The sequence below is a fragment of the Oryctolagus cuniculus genome, unplaced genomic scaffold (genome assembly GCF_051225735.1).
Source record: "Oryctolagus cuniculus isolate XC-2025 breed Fujian yellow rabbit unplaced genomic scaffold, ASM5122573v1 ptg000107l, whole genome shotgun sequence".
NCBI classification, from domain to species: domain Eukaryota; kingdom Metazoa; phylum Chordata; class Mammalia; order Lagomorpha; family Leporidae; genus Oryctolagus; species Oryctolagus cuniculus.
In genome coordinates, this window is record NW_028301703.1 from 1 (window position 1) to 26,433 (window position 26,433).

The following is a 26,433-nucleotide window of genomic DNA, read 5'->3' on the forward strand; positions in this document are numbered from 1 at the left end:
AGGCACCTAAACTTTTCTTCTTAAATGACCGATCTATGCTGAATATCATAAAAGGCACCAGAGGAGTCAAGGTGCAGTGTGATAGACAGATGGGTGAAGTTGCCAAAAACAATCTGTTTTTTTTTTTTTTTTTTTTTTTTTTTAAGATTAATTTTGACAGAATTACAGAGAGAGGTAGAGACAGAGAAAGGACTTCCATCCACTGGTTCACTCCCCAGATGGCCACAACGGCTAGAGCTATGCTGACCCGAAGCCAGGAGCCAGGAGCTTTTTCTGGGTCTCCCACATGGGTGCAGGGGCCCAAGGACTTGGGTCATCTTCTTCTGCTTTCCCAGGCCATAGCACAGAGCTGGATCGGAAGAGGAGCAGCCGGGACAAGAACTGGTGCCCATATGGGACAGCTGCGCTTCAGGCCAGGGCTTTAACCCGCTGTGCCACAGCACCGGCCCCCTCCCCAAATATCATTCATCAGCCATCTTCTTGGCATTTCTGGGCCCCTGAATGCATCACCATCAGACAAACAAGGGAGGGCAATCCTCATGGTGCTATATCACTGAGGAAGCCAGGATAGGCTCCAAGATGTGCCACTTCATCAGCCAGTCCAGTTACTCAATTCTTTGGACTTTCCTTTGACTCAACTTGTTTAAGAATGATGCTATCTACACCTCATTGCACTAATATAATGTATTACTCAGCATGGCACACAACTCATCACAACCGTGAAGAGAATTACTTTCTTCTGTAATCATTTACAATCAAATGGTGTAAGGGATCCCACACATCAGTTTCCTCACCCTAAAGTAAACTTTATCTCCATTCTCTTTCTGGTTAGTTAGTACTCTCCAGATAGCATGCAGTCACAAAGTAATCCAACACCAAGCATTCAAAATTCCACCTTTTAAAAGGAGACAAGAAAAAAGCAAATGCCATCTCAAATGCAGGAGGCTGCTCATACATACTACCATATCCAACTCTTTCTTTAAAACAGGCAAGAATACATGGTTTAACTCGTGCGCAACCTGGTACACCTAGGACTCACCTGATTTCATTATTTAAAAATCTATTGGGACATAATCCACTACTTAGTTGTCACACAGCTAAGCAATGAAGCATCATGCTCCATACCTTGATATGAATCTATACATCCAGAACATATGGGAACAGAGAGAGATGAGTGCCATTACAATCTTTCTCAAACAAAAATACTTTCGGTGCTTAGCTGAGGCTTTCATAAGGTACATTATTTACTGAGAGCGCATGCTGCTTCTGTGACCAATGGAAACAGCAGCCATTTTCCATGAGACACGTTGCATAATTCAACAAGCTCACTTCAAAAACACTGAGCCTTTCTGACACTCCTGGCGATACTTCTGGTGGTGGCATTCTCTTGCCCAAATGGGGGTTGTGGATGTTTACAAAGTTCAGATTCACAATCTTGCATAGGAGCAACATTTATAGAATATTGCTATATGCTCAAAATTACAACCAAAAACACATTTATAAGCTATATAAATCACAGAATATCCTCACAAGAAAAGTACGAACACCATTCACAGTGGAAATCATTATATTCTTGCCACAATATTTCCCACCTTACTAAAAACTGTTCTTCAGAGAAAGGTCTCTCAAAAGAATATTGACAAGTAGGGAGAGACTGGAAAGCAAAAAGCTGAAACATCCCTGATCGTAACTGTTCAGTCCATGTCTGGTCTAGATATGCATCTGAAGCCTGGAGGAAGTCAGCATGCCGTGGGCATAATGAAGAGATCAATTCAGGAAGCAACCCCCTAGCCACTTCAGCCCAAGCCAGAAGAGATCCAAATTCAATGCCACAGTTTCTCACCATCCTGGAGATCTTCCATATAAGGTAAGTCTAAGGCATGCAGTACATTGATTACTTCCTGCTCTCACTCCAGGTTCAGGGTTACCCTCTGGAATGCTTAGTCTTCATTTCCAGGCCTTCACACATGATGCTCTTCATTGTAAAGATTTATTTGTAATACAGAATAACACACAGAGAAAGACATCTTTCATCACTGTTTTTTTCTCAAATGGCCACAACAACCAGGGACAGGGCTGGAGATTAGAACTCCACCTGGGTCTCCCACATGCGAGACAAAGGACCCAGGTATTTGGGTCATTTTCTGCTTCCTTCCCAGGCACATTCTGATAAAGCCAGCGAGCTTCATCCGAACTGGGAGAGCCAGGACTCAAGCCAATGCTCTGATGTGGATTGCAGGATGCAGCTTAACCCACTGTACCATGATGCCAGGCCACAAGAAACTTCTCTCTACAGACACATAAGTTTGTGCATGCATTATTTTATGGAGCAAATGCTCAGGGTATCCAGAGGAGACAAAAGTTCTAATGTAGAAGAACCACCACAATCCTCCTGGAAGTGAGATGGGTTCTGACTTTGAACAGTTTCTCTAAGCCTGGTTCTTGGTGAGTACTGGGTCCCTGTACTTATGCACACCTCCTCCCTCATGGAGAACAGCTCTCTGTCATGAATTTTTTTCTCAGGAATGCATGGATGAGCAGAGAGCAGAACCCTGCTGGAAATTAGACTTACCGCACCGGCGCTGCCTTTTAGCCGTGTGCCTGGGCTTCAACACGAACTGGATCCCTCCATCAGACAAGATCTCCAGAACGGGATCCTCCATGCTCAGGGCGGAGGTGGACTTCCCCGGTTCCTGATTATGAAAGGCAGCTCGATGGTAGCTTGCTTGGATAGCATATGGACACTCATGCCCTAGGCAGAGAGAAATCTCAATACACATCAGGCTGATGGTGACAGGTATGATCAAACATGCCTTGTTGTCAGTGTGGGTACAGCACCGGGGACAGCTCAAGTTCTCCTGGGGCTTCTGCAAGGAAGAGAGCTGTGTCTTGGGAGTGAGCATCAGGTGTGCTCTCTCTGGGGAGGCACTGCATAAAGCAGGCACCCAGGCAGAGGACCTTTCCAACGCAAACAGAAGTAGTAGCCCATTGCCTAGCTTAGAAGACCAAGATCCCTCAGTGCACTGCACACTGATGACTTGTTATTTCCGTTGTAAAGTAGAAGGCCTGCTAAAATCTGCCTTGACTCCAACTAGATTTTTAACGTCCTCATATGAGTAAACATGAGTAAACATCAGTGGTCTGCATTTTTTAAATGATTGGGCCATATATGTCATGAGTTGCTGTAACCTAGAATCTCTCTCCCACGATGTTAGATCATGAAAAGAGACTTCATTTCTCTGTCAGTTTTATAGCCTGTGATTCTCAAGAGCTCTGGGGCCATGGTCTGCTGTTACACTTCCCTCCTACTTTGGCCCTCTCGGGAGCCCCTCACAGCTCACTAGCTGAGGGAGTGCTGCAGAGTGTTAGAGACCCAGAGCCATCCTACCAACTGATGTTCACGGAGTACATGTAATGTCATTGCTTTCCTCTCTCATTTTTAAATTGCTGGCAACCCAAGAAATTCTCAAGATCCTCTGCTCCTGGTGGGTATTAGCAATTGGGATGTCCATGAAGACACCTCTGTCCCACATTGGACCACCTGGTTTGGTCCTTGATCATGGATCCTGACTGAAGCTCTCTGCAAATGCAGATCAGACCCTAAGATGCAGAGCTGTTGTCTTGAACACTGATGTTCCTGCCACTCACGTGCAAGACTGGACTGATGACCTGCCTTCTGGCTCCTGGCCCTTGCCCTAGGACACCTCCAATCTTCGTGGACCTTTAAGGATAGAACTAGCAATTTAACATTCTGTGTCTATTTTTGCCTCTCAAAAACTAAACTTCGAACATGTTTTCACGATTCTGTGCTGTCAAAGGGATTTTCTTTTCAACAACAAAGTGAAAGCTCCCTTTATTCAATTTCTGACATATTAGTTAAATTTTTCATTTCATGGGACATTAATACCCTGTTCAGAGCAAGAATTATAGCAACTTGTCTCTTTCATGGTAAAAGAAGCTTCTACAACTGCAATATTAACAAAACCAAACCATCGGCATAACCAGGACAGAAAAAGATGATCAGGAACTGAGAGCATATTAAACACACATCCATAATGACCGCTAGGAGTCACCAACGACAGATACACTCTTAGGATTTCTTGGAGCCAGTCACAGTGCATGCCATTGTTCGGGTCCAAATCATCCTCCAGAAAAAACATTTTACATAAACAAATGCCATCTACTCAATAAATTCATTTACAGTATTTGATTTGCACACTAACTCTACTGCTATCTTTATTTTAATTTTTTTTTATTTTTTGACAGACGGAGTGGACAGTGAGAGAGAGAGAGAGACAGAGAGGAAGGTCTTCCTTTTTGCCATTGGTTCACCCTCCAATGGCCGCCGTGGCCAGCGCGCTGCGGCTGGCGCACCGCACTGATCCGATGGCAGGAGCCAGGTACTTATCCTGGTCTCCCATGGGGTGCGGGGCCCAAGAACTTGGGCCATCCTCCACTGCACTCCCTGGCCACAGCAGAGAGCTGGCCTGGAAGAGGGGCAACCGGGACAGAATCCGGCGCCCTGACCGGGACTAGAACCCGCTGTGCCGGCACCGCAAGGCGGAGGATTAGCCTAGTGAGCCATGGCGCCGGCCTCTATTGCTATCTTGTTACAAAGATGTCAAAATTAAGGAGAAACATCATAAAATCGGTGGTTGGCTTTTGTCCTCAGATGTATTTAGCAATTCCTGAATTTTGAGACTGACAAAGTACATTCAGAAAGAACAGAAACTTTATTTTCAAATTTTGTAAGTGACTTGAAAACATTATAAATTACACATTAGTTCCTTTACATGACTGTTGAAAGAAGAATAGGAAGATTGCCCAGGTAAGTAATACTGTTTGATTTTCATAGAAATCACCAGCATTATATTACAAAGTCTATGACAAATAGTATGCCTCCCTTCCTTTCCAGGGCTTGTTTCTATGAGAGACACTGAAACACATGATGATTCATGAATGGTTTCTTCTTTATATAGGTTAATTCAACAACTATTTTAGGAGAAGTATAATGTTTTTATCAACAACCTCAAGATCAAGTGCTAGAAAATTCAACAAAAAGAATGGCTGAACTGTACATGTTTGTTCATCAAAAAACCTTTTAGGAGTTTGAATGTGATTATCTTAATTTTTAATCATGCTCAAATAACTTCTTGACATAATTTCACAATAAATATATATGTGTTTGCAGATGACATGCATGCATGTATACACACACACACACACACACACACACATTCATAAACACAGGGGAACCAGAAACTCCACTAAAAGACTACTGGAACTCATAAGAGAGCTTGGTAAAGTTGCAGGATATAAAATCAATGCAAAAAAGTAATAGACTTTGTGTACCCAGACAATGCCAAGCCTGACAAAGAACTGGTAAGATCAGTCCCATTCACAATAGCTACAAAAATGTCAACACCTTGAAATAAACTGAACCAAGAAGGTGAAAGATCTCTACAATGAAAATTATTGAGCATTAAAGAAATAGAAAACAGACAAAAATGGAAAAATCTTCCATGTTCATGGATCAGAAGACTTATCATCATAATGTCCATATGAAAGAAAGAAATTTACAGATTCAATGTGATCCAATGAAAATACCAAAGGCATTCTCCTCAGATCTAGAGACTATGATGCTAAAATTCATACAGAAAAACAAGAGAGCCCAACAAGCTCAAACAATACTAAACAACAAAAGCAAAACTGGGAGCATTACAATACTAGATTTAAAAGCATACTACAGGGGCCAGCACTGTGGTGCAGTGGGTTAACACCCTGGCCTAAAGTGCCGGAATCCCATATGGATGCCGGTTCAAGACCCCGCTGCTGCACTTCCAATCCAGCTCTCTGCTATGGCCTGGAGAAGCAGCAGAAGATGGCCCAAGTCCTTGGGCTCCTGCACCCACGTAGGAGACCTGGAAGAAGCTACTGGCTCCTGGCTTTGGATCAGCACAGCGCCGGCCGTTGTGGCCAACTGGGGAGTGAACCATCGGATGGAAGATCTCTCTCTTTCTCTGCCCCTCCTCTCTCTGTGAAACTCTGACTTTCAAATAAGTAAATAAATAAATAAATCTTTTTTTAAAAAAGCATACTACTATAATCAAAACAGCTTGGATCTGACACTAAAATAAATACATAGATCAATGAAACAGAATAGAATCTTCATAAACCAATCCAACATGTACAACCAACTAATCTTTGGACAAATGAGCTAAAATCAATACCTACAGAATGGTCAGTATCTTCAACAAATGGTGCTGGAAAGTTGTATATACATGTGCAGAAGTATGAGGTAAGAACCCTACCTATATACCTATATACCCTATACAAAAGTCCACTCAAAATGGATCAAGAATTTCAATCTATGACATGATACCATCAAACTGCTAGAGAACATTGGAGAACCTCTGCAAGACACTGGCATAGGCAAACACCTCTTGAAAAAGACCCTGGAAGCAAGGAGATCAAAGCAAAAATACACAAATGGGATTACATCAAAGTAAGAAGCTTCTACAAAGGAAACACTCAACAAAGTGAAGAAGCAACCGACAGAATGGAATAAAACACTGGCAAACTATACAACAGATAAAGGATTAAGATCCAGAATCTATAAAGAGCTCAAGAAACTCAACAACAACAAAACAAGCAACCCAGCTACAAAATGCTCAAAGGACTTGAACAGGCATTTTTCAAAAGAGGACATTCACGTGGCCAAGAGACACAAGAAAAATCCTCAGGATCACTAGCTACCAGAGACATGCAAACAAAACCACCATGAGGTTTCACCTTACCTTAATTAAATTGGCTTTCATGCAGAAATCAACAAACAATAAATGTTGGTGAGGACGTAGGAAAAAGGTACCCTAATACACATCTGTGGAAATGTAGATTAATACAGCCATTATGGAACACAGTATGAAGATTCCTCAAAAACAGGAAAATAGACCTATCATGTGACCCAGCCATCCCACACCTGGGAATTTACCAAGGGAAAGGAAATCAGTGCACGAAAGAGTTATCTGTACCCCCATGTTTATTGTCGCTCAATTGCACAATAGCTAGGATATAAAATCAACCCAACTGTCCATCAACCAATGACTGGATAAAGAAAATGTGCTATATACATACTATTCAACCACAAAAAAGAACAACATTCTGTCTTTTGCAAGAAAATGGATGCATCGGAAAACCATTATATTTAGTTAAATAAGCCAGTCCCAAAAAGACAAATATCATATGCTTTCCTTGATCTGTGGTACCAAATAGAGTACAAAAATTTAATGTATATGAGTAAAATTCACATTTTGAGATGTGATTATTGTTTAAAGCCCTTGTCTGTAAATAATAACCTGTTCCTCTACTATTTAGAAGAGTGTTGTTGTTCTTTCTTACTACTGGTAAATTTTTTACTTAGTGGAGGGTTAAGCATATGATTTTAAAGTAAACTGAAAGTATGTTATTATAAAACTTAAAAGAAAGAATAAGAAAGGAAGGAGGAGGGAGAGTGGTATACTTGGACATAGACCTGACAGATTTTGCAAGACTTAAAAATAGAGATTACCTATGAGACTAGAAATGGAAAGGGGAATACAAACCAGTATATGGGCATCAATCAAATGTTTGGAGAGATGAACTTCGACCCCATTTTCATTTCATTACAAAAAAAGAAAAAAAAAAAGGACTATTCCAAGACAGTTGTGCTATCCACATGGAAAAGCAGAGAATAAAACTTCAGTTTCTTTTCCAACTACAACTTAAATTGCTGTATGAAGATATGTTGTCAGGCACCCAGGGTAGAGTATACACTTGGCAATTCCTTTTATAAATGAGTACTGACTACATGAGGTTGTTTTCTCCCTTGTAAAGATATTTAAGCTTAAGAACAAACAATGCATAGTCTGGAAATTAATAGTTACCATTTTGAAGCAATACATTTCATTTTTTATTTTGCTGGACACTTACCGATGAGCGGGTAAGAGGTCTTTCTCTGGTTTGAATAGACCCACAATTGGTAGTCCATTTCTGAGCCCTTAGAGACAAAAAGAACTAAGTATCACAAGTCTTTGTCAGGGCATACTTCAAGGATGTATTTCTTTTGTTTTTTAGAAAACTTTAATAAATATAAATTTTGAAAGCATTTTCCCCCCATAACCACCCTCCCACTCGCAAACCATCCCATCTCCTACTCCCTCTCCCAACCAACTCTTCAGTAAGATTCATTTTTAATTCTCTTTATATACAGAAGATCAACTTAGTATATACTAAGTAAAGATTTCAACACTTTGTACCCACACAGACATACAAAGCATAAAGTACTGTTTGAAGATAAGTCTTACCATTCATTCACATAGTACAACACATTAAAAACACAGATCCTACATGGGCAGCAAGTGCACAGTGACTCCTATTATTGATTTAACAGTTGACACTCTTATTTATGACGTCAGTAATCACCCGAGGCTCTTGTCATGAGCTGCCAAGGCTATGGAAACCTCTTGGGTTCACAAACTCCGGCCTTATTAGACAAGGCCAGAGTCAAAGTGAAAGTTCTCTCCTCCCTTCAGAGAAAGGTGCCTCCTTCTTTGATGGCCTGTTCTTTCCACTGGGATCTCACTCACAGAGATCTTCCATTTAGGTCATTTTTTTGCCACAGTGTCTTGGCTTTCCATGCCTGAGAAACTCTCATGGGCTTTTTAGCCAGATCAAGGATGTATTTCTTTAGCATTTCTACATTTCCAAACAAGAAAATAATTGGGACCAGTGCCAATGCTATTCGAGTTAACAGGACTGACCGAAATAACTTCGGTCCCTTTCTGAGCCTCCAAGACTACACCCCAGATTCATGCCATATGACTTTTGACAAGGATCACAATGCTATTATCCCAAGTGACCTAAGGAATAAAGAATCATATTTATGCCACTTCACTAGTAAAGGTAAGTCTAATCCTGATCATTCCACTCTCAGCTATCTCCAGTCTCTTTGAAGAATGCTGTGTTTTACTGGATTTAGCTGGCTTTCTATCATCTACACAAGAGACCTGGATTAAGTTCTCAGCTCCAGGCATCAGCTCTACTGCTGCTGTAGGCACTTGTCGAGTGAAACCATAGACATAAACTCTTCTGTCTGTCTATGTCTCTCAAATAAAACAAGTTTTTAAAAAAGACATGTATGTGGTGTGCACACACATTCCCCGAAGAGCAAGCTTTCATTCAACTCTTATCTTGCTCTTTAATAATTTATTAGAGGCACCAGATATATCATTCCCTGAATCAGCATCTAAGGCATACAGCTTTTATGCAGGTGTTCTTCATGTCCAAATTTACAAGGAGTGAGATTTTAGCATGGTGGTTTGAAGATGCCTGAGACTCACGCCACAATAGCTGGGTTCCAATCCAAGTTCTAGGTCCTGATTCCAGCTCCCTGCTAATGTGCATTCTGGGAAGCAGCTATGAATTCTCAAGTAACTGGGTTCCTGCCACCCACGTGGGGTACCTGAATCGTACTCCTGCATCCAGACCTTAGCTTCAGACCACCCTTAGGTGCTGTGGGCATCCAGAGATTGAACCAACAGAGGCGAGCACCCTCTCTATGTATTTCTGTGTCTTCCTCTCTCTGTGTCTGTCTTCATCCCTCTTGCTATCTCTGTCCTCTCCGACCCTCAAAAATTAAAAAAAAAATTCAACTAGACATGTCTATTAGGTTTGTGTACACTGAGATGATAGGTGTGGGATTGGAGAAACCAGAATATACAGAAATAGCAATCCAACAGACAAGGTTATTAGGAAGCATGTAAGATATTTTTGTGTGTATATATATATACATTTATATATATACACACAAAAAAAATAAAATACATGACAATAGCAATCTGAAATTATACTCCAATTTCATTAAATTATGGCTTTCAGTTCACATGAAATTTAAAATCGGAACAGAAGAGCAATACCCATACAAAGACAAATACATCTCCAACGTTTTCCATTCCCACATGTGCACATGGTTCTGGGGACAAAATATATTGCTGCCTACAATTGGTCTCTTTGCCCGGAACTGTATTTTACAAATATACACTGTAAGCATGTGTGCATGTATCTGGATCAAAGGGAAAATATATTCATCTCAAAAACCAAAGTTGTTATTTAACTCAAAGTATCTTTCAGATTACTTACACTTAATCCTAGCACTGGTAGTGCCATATGGATAACGTCACTCACTGTGTCTAAATTGGTAACTGTTATAATTCCAGACTGTAAAAGGGAAAAGAAGAAAAAACTGCTGATACAGGAGAATGTTAAAGTATATGGTTACATAATTATGAAACTCTTGGTTTCAGGGTAAAGTCTGAGTAATGACAAAGCAAAATACATATGAAGCACCAAACCTTAATGATAACTGATTTTTATTACTTTACGTAACACAAAGCCAGAAGAAAGAATTTCAATTAATTAACATGTTTCTAATAGAGGAGTTATGATACTAAAAATATAACTGCTTAGGCCCAAACAGAAAGAACCTCAATTCAGAAAGAGCCTAACACCCAAAGACTATTTCCATCATGCAGGGAATAGTTCAACAAGGAGTCAGTCTCTCTCCTTCTCTTGATGAGTTGTGTTTTTATGTTTAGATTGATTTCTTTGCATACCATATATTCAGTCCTCGTCAAATGAGAGTAAGAACTGGCTCTCACAGGCATTCTTGCTCCATAAACCACTATGTAGGGAATACCTTCTCCTAGTCAGATCACCCTTTTTAGATTTTCATTGTCAAAATGTATTGAGACCATGAACCCAGAATTCAAGGCTGAAAATTCTAGACATCTGAGTTCTTTTTTGAGATACCCATAGAATTTTAAAACTGTACATGAACACTTTCACAGAATTTTTTAAGGAAAAAAACTCTTTTGAAGGATTACTCATCTTTTTCCAATTTATCTGGTTTGTAACATAATGGATTTTCATGGTATATGGAAATCATTAAATTCAAAATAAGCAGTACAAGGGTATGGGCCTTCTTTTCTGGTCCTGTTCTCTCTATGAACACATAGATGGAGCTGCTTATAAGCATGTAACTTAAGCTATTCAATAATTAGAAAATATGGAAATGAGTTTCATTTCTTTTCCATATGAGATGTTACTCCATATATAACGGCCAGGGAAATGTGACCAGATCTCTAAGAGTTTCATATGAAAATTATGCAACAAAAGCAGCTATGTGCTCCAAGACATTAAAACAAATGTGCTGAAAATGAAAAAAAAAAATTAAAAAAAGTAGAGGCTGTCCCAGCACAAAAACAGAAGATATTTCAAAATGGGAACTTTAGCTGTGAAAAATATCTGAAAGAACAATGCAGTGGGTGGACTAAAAAGCACAAGTGAGATGGCAAATTGAAGACAATGAATTTGAAAATACATCAATTGGAAACAGTCAGTCTGAAAAAGGAAGAAAGGTATGATTGAAAAAATTAGAGCTTACTGCCCTAGTCCAGGAGAAGATAGTTTTTAAAAAGTGGAAAGAGTGTAGTCTCAGGGAAGAGTTGGGGAGAAAATGCCAGAGGAAACTCTACCAAAATTAGAGGGACATGGTGGACCTCCTGTGGATGGCACGGATGCCCACAACTTGGGACTCCAATAGCCGAGAGCCTGCCCAGCAACCGAGAGCCTACGCACTGGCATTGGAAAGTGAGGTGAGACCAGACAGTACTAGCAGTAGTCCAAGGCACTGGTGATTAAGCTGCAAAGAGAGCCTAGAGAAAACTTGGCTTGCAGCCCCAACGAGGAAAGTGTACTTTCCAAACTAGAAGAGAAAAAAAGTATGGACACAATTTCTCTTTCCCCAATCACTTTACAATGCCATTCTGTAACAAGCCAATAGAGCAGGTGCCATTTTGGACATATGTAACAGCTGTGCCAGCTCGTGTCCATGCCCAGCAACTAGTTGAGTGGAGACCCCTGACTAGTGGGAAGAACTAACAGGGGGATAGGAGCCTGTGACTTTGTGAGGCTTCTCTACTGGGACTGTGAAAAAAACTGAGGGTGTGAGGCAGGATCCACGGTGAGGCTGGGACTTTGGGCACTCACACTGGGAGACTCCACATGCTCAGGGCTTCCTGGTTACCTGGTGAGAGACATCGCTGGAGAATCTAAACTTACACTGAGGACTGCACAGATCCTTTGTGTGCTCCCTGCGACAGAGTGGATGAATATTATAGCCACTGGGGCTAGCGCTAAGGCACTGGTCTCCATTAAGGAGAGGAGCTCAGCTGAGCAGAAAAAATTTCCCTTCTGATAAAAAACAGAGAGAGAGATTTACTGTGCCAAACCTGGGTGTATCACCTCAGACATGCCCTTAACCCTGGAGAACTGAACAGAGCTCCCTGATCACACCCACTACAAGCTAGATATTCACTTAAAGTAGACATTCCACTTATCTACAGAGCCACAGTACACAGATAAAATCCACTAGACCAAAAAAAAAAAAAAAAAGAAGAAGAAGAAGAAGAAAAGGAAGAAACCAACAAGTATCTCCACACATGCCAAACAACAAACCCACCAATTCAAGAAACAAGAATAAGGAACACGACATGACACCCTGAAAAGAGTAAAACCCTTCAACAGTAGATTGTGAATACATTGAGGCAGAAGAAATGTAGGAAATGGAAGTTTAAAAATTGATCGTAAGATTACACAGAAGTTATCGGACATAAATGCACAAACTACTGAAATCTGTACAGGACATGAAATAAAATTTCCTCCATGAAATTGAGACCTTAAAGAGAAATCAAAATGAAATGAAGAATATAATAAAATGAATTAAAAATGCAGTGGGGAGCCTTAACAACATAATCAGTGAAGAAGAAAGAATATGGGCCGGCACCACGGCTCAATAGGATAATCCTCCACCTAGCGGCGCCAGCACACCAGGTTCTAGTCCTGGTCGGGGCACCGGATTCTGTCCCGGTTGCCCCTCTTCCAGGCCAGCTCTCTGCTGTGGCCTGGGAGTGCAGTAGAGGATGGCCCAAGTTCTTGGGCCCTGCACCCCAAGGGAGACCAGGAGAAGCACCTGGCTCCAGCCTTCGGATCGGCGCGGTGCGCTGGCTGCAGCGTGCCGGCCGCAACGGCCATTGGAGGGTGAACCAATGGCAAAGGAAGACCTTTCTCTCTGTCTGTCTCACTGCCCACTCTGCCTGTAGAAAAAAAAAAAAAAAAAAAGAAGAAAGAATATAAGACTTAGGAGACAAAGCACAGGAAAGAATACAGTCAAACCAAACACAAGAAGAGGAAATTAGAAACCTAAAAAACACTGTTGGAAATCTACAAGATACTATAAAGTGACCCAACATACAGGTTCTAGAAGTTCCTGAAGGCATGGAAAGAGAGAAAAGATTAGAAGGCCTTTTGAATGAAATAGTAACGGAAAACTTTCCTAATTTGGAGAAAGAAAGGGACATCCAAGTAAGGAAGCACATGAAACTCCTAATAGACATAACCAGAAAATATCCTCATCATGCCACATTGTAATCAAACTCACCACAGTAAAACAGAAGGAGAAGATTCTAAAATGTGCATGTGAGAAATGTCATGGTACTTTTAGAGGATCTCCAGTTAGACTCACAGCAGACATCTCATCAGAAACCCTACAAGCTAGGAGAGAATGGCCAGATATACTCCAAGGCTTAAAAGAAAAAAAATGTCATCCAACAATATCATACCTGCAAAGATCTCATTTATGAACGAAGGTGAAATAAAGACCTTCCATAACAAACAGAAATTCAAAGAATTTATCACCACCCGTCCAGCCCCACAAAAGATGCTTAAGGATTTGTTGCACACAGAAACATGGTCATCACTACAAAAGAAGGTAAAGGAAGAAAATCCCTCAGTAAAAGTTCAAAGGAAATTCAACGTAAAAAACAGGAATATTTTTGGGAAAATGGCAGGGAAAAGTAGTTACTTATTAATAGTCATCTTCAATCTAAATGCCTTCAAATCCCCCGTTAAAAGACACAGACTGGCTGAATGGATTAACAAACAAAACCCATCTATTTGCTGCCTACAGGAAGGAAAAAATGTTTGCAGTCACTGTGAAATTTCCCCAAATTTGACAAAAATAAAAAGTTACAAATTAGCGGCTGGTGCTGTGGCATAGCGGGTAAGGTCGCTGCCTGTATGCCGGCATCCCATATGGGTGCCAGTTCAAGTCCTGGCTGCTCCACTTCCCATCCAGCTCTCTGCTGTGGCCTGGGAAAGCAGTAGAAGATGGCCCAAAGTCCTTGGGCCCCTGTACCCACGTGGGAGACCCGGAGGAAGCTCCTGGCTCCTGGCTTCGGATTGCAGTGCCTCCAGGCGTTGCGGCCATCTGGGGAGTGAACCAGTGGATGGAAGACCTCTCTCTCTCTCCGCGCCTCTCCTTCTCCCTCTGTGTAATTTGACTTTCAAGTAAATAAATAAATCTTTTTTAAAAAGTTACAAATTAAAGGAACTCAGAAAATATCAAACAAAATAGATTCAAAGAAAGCCATGTTTTGGCACATTGTGGTCATATTACTGTAAGTCAGAGAAGGAGCACAGATCCTGAAAGCAGGGACACAAAAATAGGCAAATAAGACAGTCACCATGGATCACTCAAGCTATCAGAAAGCATCGTGACCAGAACACAGTGGAATATCTGCAAGGCGTAGAGAGAGAAATATTAGCTAGGATATTCTTTCCAGGTTCAGCAAAAGTGCCTTTCAAGAGTGAAGCTGAGGGGCTGGCGCTGTGGTGCAGTGGGTGAATGCCCTGGCCTGAAGTACTGGCATCCCATATGGGCGCTGGTTCAAGACTTGGCTGCTCCAAGTCCAGTCCAGCTCTCCTCTGTGGCCTGGGAAAGCAGTGGGATGGCCCAAGTCCCTAGGCCCCTGCACCTGTGTGGGAGACCTGGAAAAAGTTCCTGGCTCCTGGCTTCGGATCCGTGCAGCTCTGGCCATTGCAGCCAATTGGGGGGTGAACCATCGGATGTAAGACCTCTCTCTCTCTCTCTCTCTCTGCATTTCCTCTCTCTGTGTAAGTCTGATTTTCAAATAAATAAAATAAATAAATCTTTTTTTTTTTAAAGTGAAGCTGAAATCTACACATTTTTGGATGAAAGCAAATTAGAAAATTGGTTGGCACCAGAACTTTACTACAGGAAATGGCAAGTTTCCGTAAGATAAAATCAAGAGAAAATTAGAGAAAACTCAGATTTTCAAGTGTGAATGAATAGCATTAGGTATGATTATTTTATGAAAACCATACATAAATGAAATTGATTTTGAAAAATTCCAGGATGAGCAACCATTTGCCATAACTAAAACCAAAGCAGCTTGAGACAAGGGTGCTCCTCCCTACAGGAGAACTCCACTTCAACTTCTTCAAGCAATTCCTCTGGTTATGGAAAACAGCTCATAAAAGATGCCTGGCTCTGATTAGCTGCTGGGAAATGGCTGTGCTGGACTAGGCTTTTTCCACTGCGAATACCATGTTTTGTGATCTGAAGCTGCTGTAAAGAAAAAAGTCAAATAGCGTATCAGTGTTATCATGGTCACCGTTATGAAGATCTGCGCTAGTGTGTCATGATTTTAGAAATCAAATGTGATCCAACTGAAGATATTCTTCCCTACAACATACAAAAATGAGGAAGACACACACCGATCTCTCCAAAGGTTCACCCCTCCAAGTTTAATTCAATCCTGACAGACTTTGGTGTGGGACGTAACCAGCTCAATGCAACACCTAACTCAGAGAGTGGATTCTGTTCCACAAAGGGAGCATTACTAGAGCAAACAATCAATTGGAACATGAAATGAACAACAGGTGGCAATAGTATTTATACCAATGTTCCATTTCCAGGTGAGGACTGTATGGTGTTTATCTAAACTATATCTTGATCTTGGGAATACACAGGTATTCGAAGATAAAGGCATGCAGCATATGTAACTGCCTTCAGAAAGAAGCATATCCAGACACACATCAAGAGACAGACAGAGAAAATAAATTATGGAACAAAAATAGGACAAGATGTCATCAAATCAGCACATTTGGATGTGATAGTCCTATCACTCTTTCACACATTTCAGGGTTTTAAAATTCCTTCCAAATAAATAAAAATATTTTAACATGAAATAAATATTGAAAAACTGGGAACAAACAAAAACACTGTTTGAAAGTAGTGACAAATGAACAGAAATATTTAATTCCCAGAATACTGGCTTGGGAAAAACACTTTATGAAAATGTGAAACTCTGTGGATATTTAACACGAAATAGTCTTTCTAAGCATAAGCACTGAGTTATCGTGGATTCCCAATGCTTCATATAACCTAACATTTACTTTTTTATGTACACAAAAAAATTGCATGTGTAGGTGAAGATATATTTCTCCATGTTCCCTTCGGAATACTCTCACTCTCCCATCTCTCTCTGTCACTCCAATCTCACTCTCTCCTCCCTCTTCTTCTCATCCCCTCCTCTCTCCTCTCCTCTGTTCCATTATATTGTTCCTCTTCCCATACTTCTTGATCTCTATCTGTTTCTCTACCTAAAACCTCTATCCCCATTGTCTCTACCTCTCTTTCAGTCAAAGTCAGGAAATTGGAATTTAAAATGTTGAGTCCAAAACACACTTACATAAGGAACGTTGCTAACGGTATCTGACTCTATCTGTAGAACTGTCGTCTGCTTTTGATCTTTCTCTTTCGACTCAGTTATACACCTAATCAAAATCATTAAGAAACAAAAATTAATGAATTAGCTAATGTTTCTCTTCAAATCAATTCATGTGGCAAAATGTTCTATATATTTCTCATCATTGATATGTACCTATATATACACATATACACACACACACACACACACACGAAACTCTTGTTTGAGGTAGCTAATACATATACTGATACAGAGACATACATATGCATTTCTGTGCACAGATATCTATAGCATACTTACAGGATATAAATATTTATATTCATCTATAAATAACTTTTATATTATTTAGATTTAGATTTGTAGAACTTCTCAGCAAGGTCAAAAGATGAGGAGTGGCATCGCTGTGGCATACGAGGTAACATCACCGCCTGTGGCACCGGCAGCCCATATGGGCACCGGTTCCAGGCCCGGCTGCTCCTCTTCCAATCCAGCTCCTGGCTATGGCCTGCGAAAGCAGTAGAAGATGGCCCAAGGCCTGGGCCCCTGTAGCTCCACAGCAGACCAGGAAAAAGCTCCTGGCTCCTAGCTTCAGATCAGCCCAGCTCTAGCCATTGCGGCCACTTGGGGAGTGAACCAGTGGATGGAAGAGCTTACCCTCCACCTTTCCTTCTTTCTGTAACTCTACCTCTCAAACAGATAAATAAATAAATCTTTAAAAAGCCAAAACAAGAACAACAACAAAACCAGATGAGTAGGAAAATAATTCTGGGAAAGACGGCATGGCCTGGAAAATAACAGGGAGTGTCTTGATGTGTGGTTTGGGCAGCAGATCCACCCCTCAACGTTTTCCTATCTGGACCGCCTTCATGGCTTCAAGTGTAGGAAGCAACAGGTGCTTTCAGACTCACTCAGTAGAGCACTGAGTAGATCCACTCAGCTACTGAGTAGCTCAGTACTAGCTACATTTATAGACATTTAATACATATTGGGAATATTGTTAGCTCTGATCCATAGGCTGTATGGAGGGAAAGATGAAAGATACATCTTGAACTTCTTCAACAGTGAATAGAACATTCATGTGAATGAGGGAACATGACTTACAGCACATGTAGAGAAACCAAGGATTGCAAGATCATCTAAGAGTATTTTCAAGTGGGAAGAGCATTTTTAAGTGGGAATCATGTAGGGGCACTGCTTGCAGAGATTTATGCCTCCTATCACAAACGAAAGATTCAAAATCTGTATGCTAGAGAAATACCTGTCCAGCAGACGTTCCCATTTTTCCATAAATGTCTTCGAACTGCAAGCAGAGAAGTCAGAGAAAATAGTAAGCTACATAAAAGACTAATTCCATCTGATTAAGACTACCATTGCAGACAAACACACCAGCAGGCAAGTGTGGGTGACGGGGACTCAGGCGTAAGTAGTGCCCTCTCACACAAGGGCTCTGGGTGGAGTCTGCTCTTGTACAGCAACATTACAGCGATGGGAAAGAGTTCTTCAAGGGAAGGAGAAGCTGACTTGAAATGAAACCCTGGATTGCAACTATGGGATGCTAGCTCAGTGATCACAGGAGTCACTGAACTGACAGGAGTCTCAGTATCCACCATCGAAAGTGGAGGTCATTAAACCTCAGAGTGCTCCTGTAGCTTGAAGTGCTATTCAAATGGAAAAAGCATTATGATCAGATTATGTCACACTGAAGAGACTGGGCATGTGAATGGAATGCTCTGGGCTCACTTTAGGGGGGAAATCCATACCACTGTACTTCACAGAGGCTGCAGAATTGTCAGATGTCAAATAAATACCTAGAAAATTATTTTAGTGCTATGATGTGCTGAAGGATGTCAAAGCACCTAGTGTTTGGTGACTAATGTTTTATATCCTTCCTGCTACATCATTAATGTATTTGAAATCCAAAGTGAAAAAGATCTGCAGTCGCAAACATACATGGGCTTATAATTTACTAGCATTCAAAACAGCTGGGGAGTGATTGACTACATGGAAAATAAAACTGACCATTTATATGACTGGGTCCTGTGCCGGCAGCACCTGTAATACCTTGCTCATGAATATTTTCATTATCCCGAGAGTAAACCCTAATCTCTAGTAAGCAGCCACACGCTATTCTCCACCACCCCCAGATCCTACACCATGTCATAACTATCCATTCATCAGGTCATGAACATGTAATTTGTTGCTAACTTCTGGCTCTAATGAACAACACTGCTAGGAACATTTGTGCCCAAAAGTCAGAGTTAGGAACAAACAGAGTGTATGTATGTTTACACTTTTCTTGGACCTATATTCCACAGTGGAATTGCTCAGTCCTGCTCAGTCGTCCTACATTGAACTCACGGAAGCAACAGGTTTTTCTGCAGGGGCTGCCACATTTCCTATTTCTACCAGCGAGAGCTCACCCACGCGGCATTTCTATGCCTTCTCAGGACATGCTTCCACAGCAAAGTGGACATTTCCTTGGCTTTCCACCTTCATATGGACTTGAACACCACGGGTTACTTATGCCAATTTGCATAAGAGTGATAACAGCCAACAGCAAATGTACTCGGTGCTGGGCATTGTTGTAAATGTGTTGTATGTGTTTACATAGCTTCACAGCCAATATAGCCTATGTCCACCTCGTGCCCACGCTTCTCCCTCATTCAAAAAACTGTCTAGTGGAACTCCTCATCAAAGGCACCACAAATAGGCAGCTTCCTATCACCTGCAAGATTAAGAAGACATTAAGCAATAGAATCTGAGAACCTAGGGAGAAAATTTGTCATGGCAAAGAAGACATGCAGACAGTGGTACAAGCATGGCTTTGTTCTCAGTAATATTTGCAAGCAGTTCCATCACAGAACTGAGTTGATTAACAGTTTGGATATATCTCCATTGTATCAACTTCAATATGACCTGACAGACCTGGAGGGAGTGAGGAGAGGAGGAGAGCAAAAAAGAGCACCAAGCACCTGGGATGAACTGTCTATGTGAAAAACACACAGGACATTGGGTTTGTGCCTGTTCAGAGCAGCAGGCAGAGGTTGCAAGGTACCTGCGTACACAAAAACAGACACACAAGATGTCTAGGAAATGGAGCCCCGTTTCCTTTCCTCATACCAGCCTCAAAGTGGGCCTTGGAAAACTCACCCACATCGCATGAATCAAATCTTTGTTTCAGGTGGCCGTATCACTGAAGACACCAAATAGCAATTCTAGCAACCCAGGATATAATTTAATTTGTATATCAAGTATTATTTCTTTAGGTCATTACTTTGGGAGAATAAAAGGACTTTTTCAAGCTGAATTGATCTACTCTACTAGTTGAAACACACAAAAGCCTAGACCTAGAGGCTGGAGGATATTGGAGAGGGGCCCCAGAGCCTTGCTCTCTCAAATCTATTTTTATTAATCCAAAATACCCACTCCCCAAGTAGCTCATGGAGCCCTTGGAAAACCATTGCTTCAGACCAAAGCAAATCATTCCAACAGTTCCCATTTCATTCTCTCCACACATATTGGCACATAAAAACCTCTTGGGGAAAATATGTGTCATACAAGTGCCATGGCTGGAAGTCAAAGCATGAGGCAGCAGATTATTATAGGGTCAAATTAAAATGCTTACCAATCCCCCCCCCCCAAAAAAAAACAAGTTTGGAAGAAAATTTAGGTGCATTTCTCTATCTTTGCTAGAAAAGGCAATAAGGGTTATATCCTTCTATATCAAAGTAAAATTACAAGACTCAGCAGTGATACTTACAAGAACTTGGCCCTATAATTCGCCATGGGCCAGCCAATATTCAGGCACCTGGAGGCACTGGTATCACCTTCCTCAACAATGCATTTGGAAATCCATATTTCATTGACAGGGATGACATATTTGTAGTAAATATTTTTGCTGTACCTAAAAAGATCATCAAGCAAGATGTTTTTTTCTTAAATGTACTGAGAGCACATCCTCTCCTGAGCAAACCCCAATCCTCCATGTTCCATAACCAAGAAAAGCTCACATCCATCTATTCCCTCTCAGTGCACAGCACAGGCAAGAGTCAGGTGGACCTGGACAAAATCATGTGCTCAGTGAAGGCTGGCCCACAAGGGGCCCACACACACAAGATTAACGGCAGCCAGTGGCAACAGGTGGACTGGTCTGTTTCTGAATGCTGACTATGGACTTGAGGCCATACTCTGTATTTTAAAGGTGTTACATCTTAAGAGAATCACTCACTCTCTGGTCATGCACATCTGATTGACTTCAACAGAGTGGCTGAGGGGTTGAACAAAGATTAAATCATGGATGAATTATTTATAAAATTTTCTTCTTCACAGAGATAGACTATACATACATAATCTTGGAATAACCTTAGTTTCAGATATTACAAATACCTTTGAATCTTAATTCTTATACAAATTTTGCATCTTGAAAGCTGGGATGGTGAATGTCTGGTCCCTGGGCTGTACAAAGCCTGTGAAGTCACTGAGGCTGGCACTGCCAAGGCAACTAACTGCAAGCTGGATTCAAAATTCAATAAATCCATAACAGGCTAAATTTTTAAGTTGATGATTTTCTCCAGCCCGTGAAAGGTGCTATAAATATTCAAAATGATCCTGGCGGGGTGGGGGGACCCTCTCCACTCCTTCTCTAAAGACAGCTTCTTTCAAATTTCTTTTTTTTTTTTTTTAAAGGCAGAGTTAGACAGTGAGAGAGAGAAAAAGGTCTTCCTTCCGTTGGTTCATCCCCAAAATGGCTGCTATGGCCGGTGCTCTGCCAATCCGAAGCCAGGAGCAGGTGCTTCTTCCTGGTCTCCCATGCGGGTGCAGGGCCCAAGCACCCGGGCCGTCCTCCACTGCCTTCCCGGGCCACAGCAGAGAGCTGGACTGGAAGAGGAGCAACCAGGACAGAATTGGGTGCCCCAACCGGGACTAGAACCCGGGGTGCCAGCGCCGCCGGCGGAGGATTAGCCAGATGAGCCATGACACCAGCTCAAATTTCCTTCTTAAGATTTGGTTCAGATCATCTGCCCCACAGATTCTGGCTTAAAAAAATACTGTGTCCTACAGACTGCAGCCAAAATAAAAGCACAAAACAAAATGTACCTTAGTCCGAGTGCTCAACGTCTTATCCATAAGGGAAGAAAACACCTCCCATTTTTTTCTGCAGAGAGCACAGGGTGACAATATCGCAGCTTCAGCAGTGATATTGCTCAGTACTGGTTTGGTCCACCCCACTTTCGCCCTCTGGCATGCTGCCTTGTTCATTTACAAATCTAACTCTCAGGTGAGTGGTAGACGTGAAGAGCTCTAAGCCTTAAGGAGGATGTTCAAGGATTTGGCCACAGGGCTCCCTATGATTTAAAGCGATTGAAATGAAATTGTCATAAAATCTGCCATGGGATCCAAAAGAATACAAAGTGTTGAGGCAGCTGGGTGAGAGCCGGTACTATAATAAAGAGATCTAGTTTTAAACATGGGCTCACAGGACCAGCGCTGTGGCACAGTGGGTAAAGCCCTGGCCTGCTGAAGCACCGGAATCCCATATGGACGCCAGTTCTACTTCCGGCTGCTACTCTTCCAATCCAGCTCTCTGCTATGGCCTGAGATAGCAGTAGAAGATGGCCCAAGTCCTTGGGCCCCTGCACCCATGTGGGAGACCTGGAAGAAGCTCCTGGCTCCTGGCTTCAGATCGGCACAACTCTGGCTGTTGCGGCCATCTACGGAGTGAACCAATGGAGGGAAGACCTCTCTCTCTGTCTCTACATCTCTCTCTAACTGACTTTCAAATAAATAAAATAAATCTTAAAAAAAAAAAAATCATGGACCCACGACTACTGTGGTGACCTTGAGGCAGCCACTGGGGCTCTCTTAGCATCAGAGCCTGTTGGAAAACAAGAATACAGACCCATCTCAGATAGTGAAAGCAAGGATTAGGCAAGAGGAGGTACAAGATATCCTGAACACACAGATTGCGCTTAACACACCCCTGATCCAACATACCTCATATGATTGTCACTAAGATGAGACTGCATTTTATAAAACTGGGCCTGAGTCTTGCTTCTCTGCTCTAGGACAGGGCAGAACTGGAAGCCAAGGGGAGGGCAGCACTGGCAACTTTTATTTTTCTTTACTCACTTCCTGGTGAGATTTTGTTTGTGGAACTAGTCTTTGTCTTATATAATATTTCATAAATTATGAAAACACAGGTGGAGCAGATAAGCAGATGTCCAGATCAGTCTATTCCTGCCTACTCCTTCCCTGCACACGTGTATTAAGCAGTTGCCTTATTCCAGGCTGTGTACTGGTTGCATTTGTGTTCAAGGCTGACAGTGGGAGTGACCACTTGTGTCTATCTCCAACCGGCACACCAAATCTGCCTCCTGTACCTTTTGCTTTCACTGTCCCTCCCAAGTTGGGGCCCTTGGTATCAGTGATCTGGGTTATCATCTCCAGGACATAGTCTCCCTCCTATATTGCTGCCAGCTCTCCAATCCATTATCTCCCAGCAGCCACAATGATATACTACAATATTTACCTGATATGGCCATTTCCATAAGGAAACCCCTTCAAAGGAATTTCTCAACCCCTTACTGGGATCTGTCAAGATCCTCTGTGACCAGAACCCTGAGCACTTATTCAGTCTCACCTCTGACCTGGTCAATTACAATGAGCTCCAGAAACATCAGCCTTGCTGAAGCCCTGCTCCCAAAGGGTCAAGCTGCATACACGATGGCCTGCAGTCCCCTCAGCCAGGCAAATCGGGACACCCAGTCTATAGAACAGGTGGCTGCTTCTCACACCAGAGGAATGGTTTCAATGTTGCATCTCACAGAGGCACCCTAGTGGGACTCTTCTCTGACACTCTCCACATGGCACTGTTTATTTCCTACTATCAGATGCACATTATTACAATCTTCAATTGTCTCTTTCTTAGTTTGATCATCTCTAGGCAAGACTCAAGAAAGAAGAATCCTGGGACCAGCACTGTGGCGTAGCAGGTAGAGCCACTGCCTGCAGTGCCAGCATGCCACCAGTTCCAGTCCCGGCTGCTCAACATCCAATACAGCTCTCTGCTATGGCCTGGGAAAGCATTAGAAGATGGCCCAAGTCCTTGGGCGCCTGTACCCATGTGGAAGATCTGGAAGAAGCTCCTGGATCCTGCATCCTGGATCCTGGATCCTGGCTTCCAACTGGTGCAGCTTCGGCATTTGCTGCCATCTGGAGAGTGAACCAGCGGATGGAAGACTGTCTCTGTCTCTCTCTGTGTCTCTTTCTCCCCCGCCCTTCTCTTTCTCTCACTGCCTCTACCTCTCTCTAACTCTTCCTTTAAAATAAATAAATGTTCAAAGAGAGAGAGAGAGAGAGAGAGAGGAACCCTGTCTCTCCCATTCTTGATTCCACTGTCTACAGGGGCACAATACAGAATAAAACTTCCATGACTACTTGTTTAATAAGTGAAGAATGAAATCACTGGCAAAAACAAAGTAAAAACATGCTACTTGCTGAGAAAGAGTGCATGAAAATGAATTTTGTTAGAGACAATATATTTCACGATGATCAGGACAGCATGCAGCATATGCACCTACCGAATGTTCGAGATTTTCAGTACGTCCTTGTACAAAAAAGCCTGATGCTTTGTTTTCTTATTACCCGTTCTTAACTTTATCGGACCGTGCACCAGTAGTCTTCGTTCACGTCCCTTTGAAGCACTTGCATCCTCTGAAGTCCCAGCCTCTTGAAAATCATCGTCCCTGCTCAACAGCAAACACCAAAGAGTAGCTAGTCAATGGTCACAGACTAGTTTGATGCCAGTCATTAGGAGTGACACATGATAAAACTGTCATCTCAATTCCTCAGACAAGGCTCTCCAACTACAGATGCCAATGGGGTTTCAGGTTTTACAGGTCTCAAAGAGCAGGTGGCACTGAGAGAGTTGGACAGGGAACACATCCAAGGGAGAACCTAGGGCAAGTATCGTCTTACAGGCGTGCCAAAGAAGACAGCCGCTCAGACCAAGAGGTGTCAGGTAAGTGGAGAACTGAGAGGATAACAAGAAGGGAGCCATCGCTCCCATCAAACGCTATGGAAGGTAAGGCAGGTGGTTACTGAGGACTCATCATTGGACTTACTAACACGGAGGTCTTGGTAACCATGGACAACTGCTGGTGGAATGATGGAAGGGATGTTTTCCACAAAGTCTGTGGTACACAGAGGGTTCTAAAACAACCCATCCAAAAGCCGCACACCCCAATGATTGCAGCCTATGACTGTGCTATCTGCAAAAAGAGACTGTGAAGACAGAATGAATGTGATGAACCTTCAAATAGGGAGAGTACATTCCCTAGTTTAGGAGGCCTAAACTAACCCCCAAGAGGTCCCCAAATCAGAGATTATCATCTACACTGACTCAGGACATGGCACAGAAGGGGAAGCCAGAAAGAGTTGAAGGGCAAGGGAGAATGAATCTGTCATATGGGCAGGAGCTACACAGAAACATGAGACTAGATGTAGTCAGCCCCCAGGTGACAGCTGGAGGAGGAAGGTACCTCAACTACAAGTAAGGGGATTCAAACAATGTTCTGAATTAGCTCAGAAGCAGATCCTAGCCCAGAGCAATCTCCCAACATGTGGACCAAACTTAGAGGACCCTATGAAGTGGACCCAGAGAATCCCAAATAAACCTGTGCCCTACAGGTCCGTAACAAGGAATTCCTGTGGTTTTCAATCTCTCCGTTTCTGGTCATTGTTGTACCTCTATTATTTTAACAAAAAGAATGTTGCTTCCTGAGACTAGGTGCCATTGCCATAAGCATCTAAAAATTGGAATGCGGATTTGCAATCAGCAATAAGCGAAGGCTGCAACACGTCTGAGGAGCATGAGAAAGAAAAAGCTGAAATTCTGTGGAATACACAGTTAGCAGAAATGTGCATACGAAAGATTCTGCTGGTGTGCACTTGGCAGTATTGAGGATCAAAAGTCTGTGAGAGCATTTCAGGCATGGAAAGCCAAGACACTGTGGCAAAAACATAGTCTACACGAACGATCTCTGTAGACCCCAGTGGAAAAAAGTGGCAATCAAAGAAGAGTGCACTTATCTCTAAAGGGAAGAGAGAACTTCCACTTTGCTTATGGCCTTGTCCATAGGGGAAAAAACCGCTATAATCCAAAAGTTTTCCTTTTGAAATCTGTATTTATGAAATAAACGTTTTCTATTAAAAAAGGCTTCCATAGCCTAGACAGCTCATTTCAAGAGCCTCGGGTGGTCACTGACGTCATCCATGAGAGTGTTCATTGTTAAATTAACAGCAGAATTGGAATCCCCTGGTACGAGTACTCAAACAATATATTTCACTTTGTGTTTTTATGGGGGTGCAAACTGTTGAAATCTTTACTTAATGTATACTAAACTGATCCTCTGTAAAAAAAAAAAAAAAAAAAAAAAAATTATCAACTCCCAACTTGACTCTCACTGGGATTAAACATGACAATAGGTCTGATCTGATTTCATCATCATTTAAAAAATATCATCTATTATTTTTCACTTTATGTTTCTGTGTGAGAGCAAACTGTTGAAATCCTTACTTAATGTATACTAAGCTGATCTTCTGTATATTAAGATAATCAAAAATGAATCTTGATGTGAATGGAAGGGGAGAGGGAGTGGGAAAGGGGAGGGTAGTGGGTGGGAGGGACGGTATGTGGGGGAAGCCATTGTAATCCATAAATCGTACTTTGGAAATTTATATTCATTAAATAAAAGTTAAAAAAAAA

The 26,433-nt window shown here is 42.0% G+C and overlaps 1 protein-coding gene across 6 annotated transcripts; it reads right to left on the reverse strand.

The window, feature by feature from the left end:
- Nucleotides 1-127: 127 nt before the first annotated feature.
- Nucleotides 128-26,084, reverse strand: LOC149119052 (rho GTPase-activating protein 20-like). Of its 6 annotated transcripts, XR_016228824.1 has the most exons (10): nt 24,248-26,083; nt 20,428-20,571; nt 17,926-17,967; nt 16,650-16,734; nt 14,295-14,435; nt 10,177-10,254; nt 7,969-8,035; nt 2,573-2,752; nt 1,844-1,975; nt 128-895 (listed from the first exon to the last, which is right to left on the reverse strand). XR_016228824.1 is itself a non-coding variant. In XM_089325334.1 (9 exons), exons 2-9 carry the CDS (start codon nt 20,451-20,453, stop codon nt 858-860), a joined length of 657 nt encoding a protein of 218 aa, XP_089181460.1. In that variant the 5' UTR covers nt 20,454-20,571; nt 24,248-26,084; the 3' UTR covers nt 128-857. The 6 variants fall into 6 exon arrangements, 5 of the variants coding, with proteins under 5 accessions (XP_089181460.1, XP_089181461.1, XP_089181463.1 ...); XM_089325334.1 differs by lacking the exon at nt 1,844-1,975 and having other exon boundaries at nt 24,248-26,084; XM_089325335.1 differs by having other exon boundaries at nt 128-1,975.
- Nucleotides 26,085-26,433: the final 349 nt, after the last annotated feature.

What these genes read in the sequence shown, in the direction of transcription:
- LOC149119052 (XM_089325333.1), bottom strand. Translation starts at nt 20,453, where the DNA reads ATGGCGAATTATAGGGCCAAGTTCTT. An exon ending in CCGTTAGCAACGTTCCTTAT is followed by an intron (nt 14,436 to 16,649) that starts GTAAGTGTGTTT and finishes TTTACTTGAAAG; the next exon opens with TCAAATTACACAGAGGGAGA. An exon ending in GCTTCCTCCGGGTCTCCCAC is followed by an intron (nt 10,255 to 14,294) that starts GTGGGTACAGGG and finishes TCCCTTTTACAG; the next exon opens with TCTGGAATTATAACAGTTAC.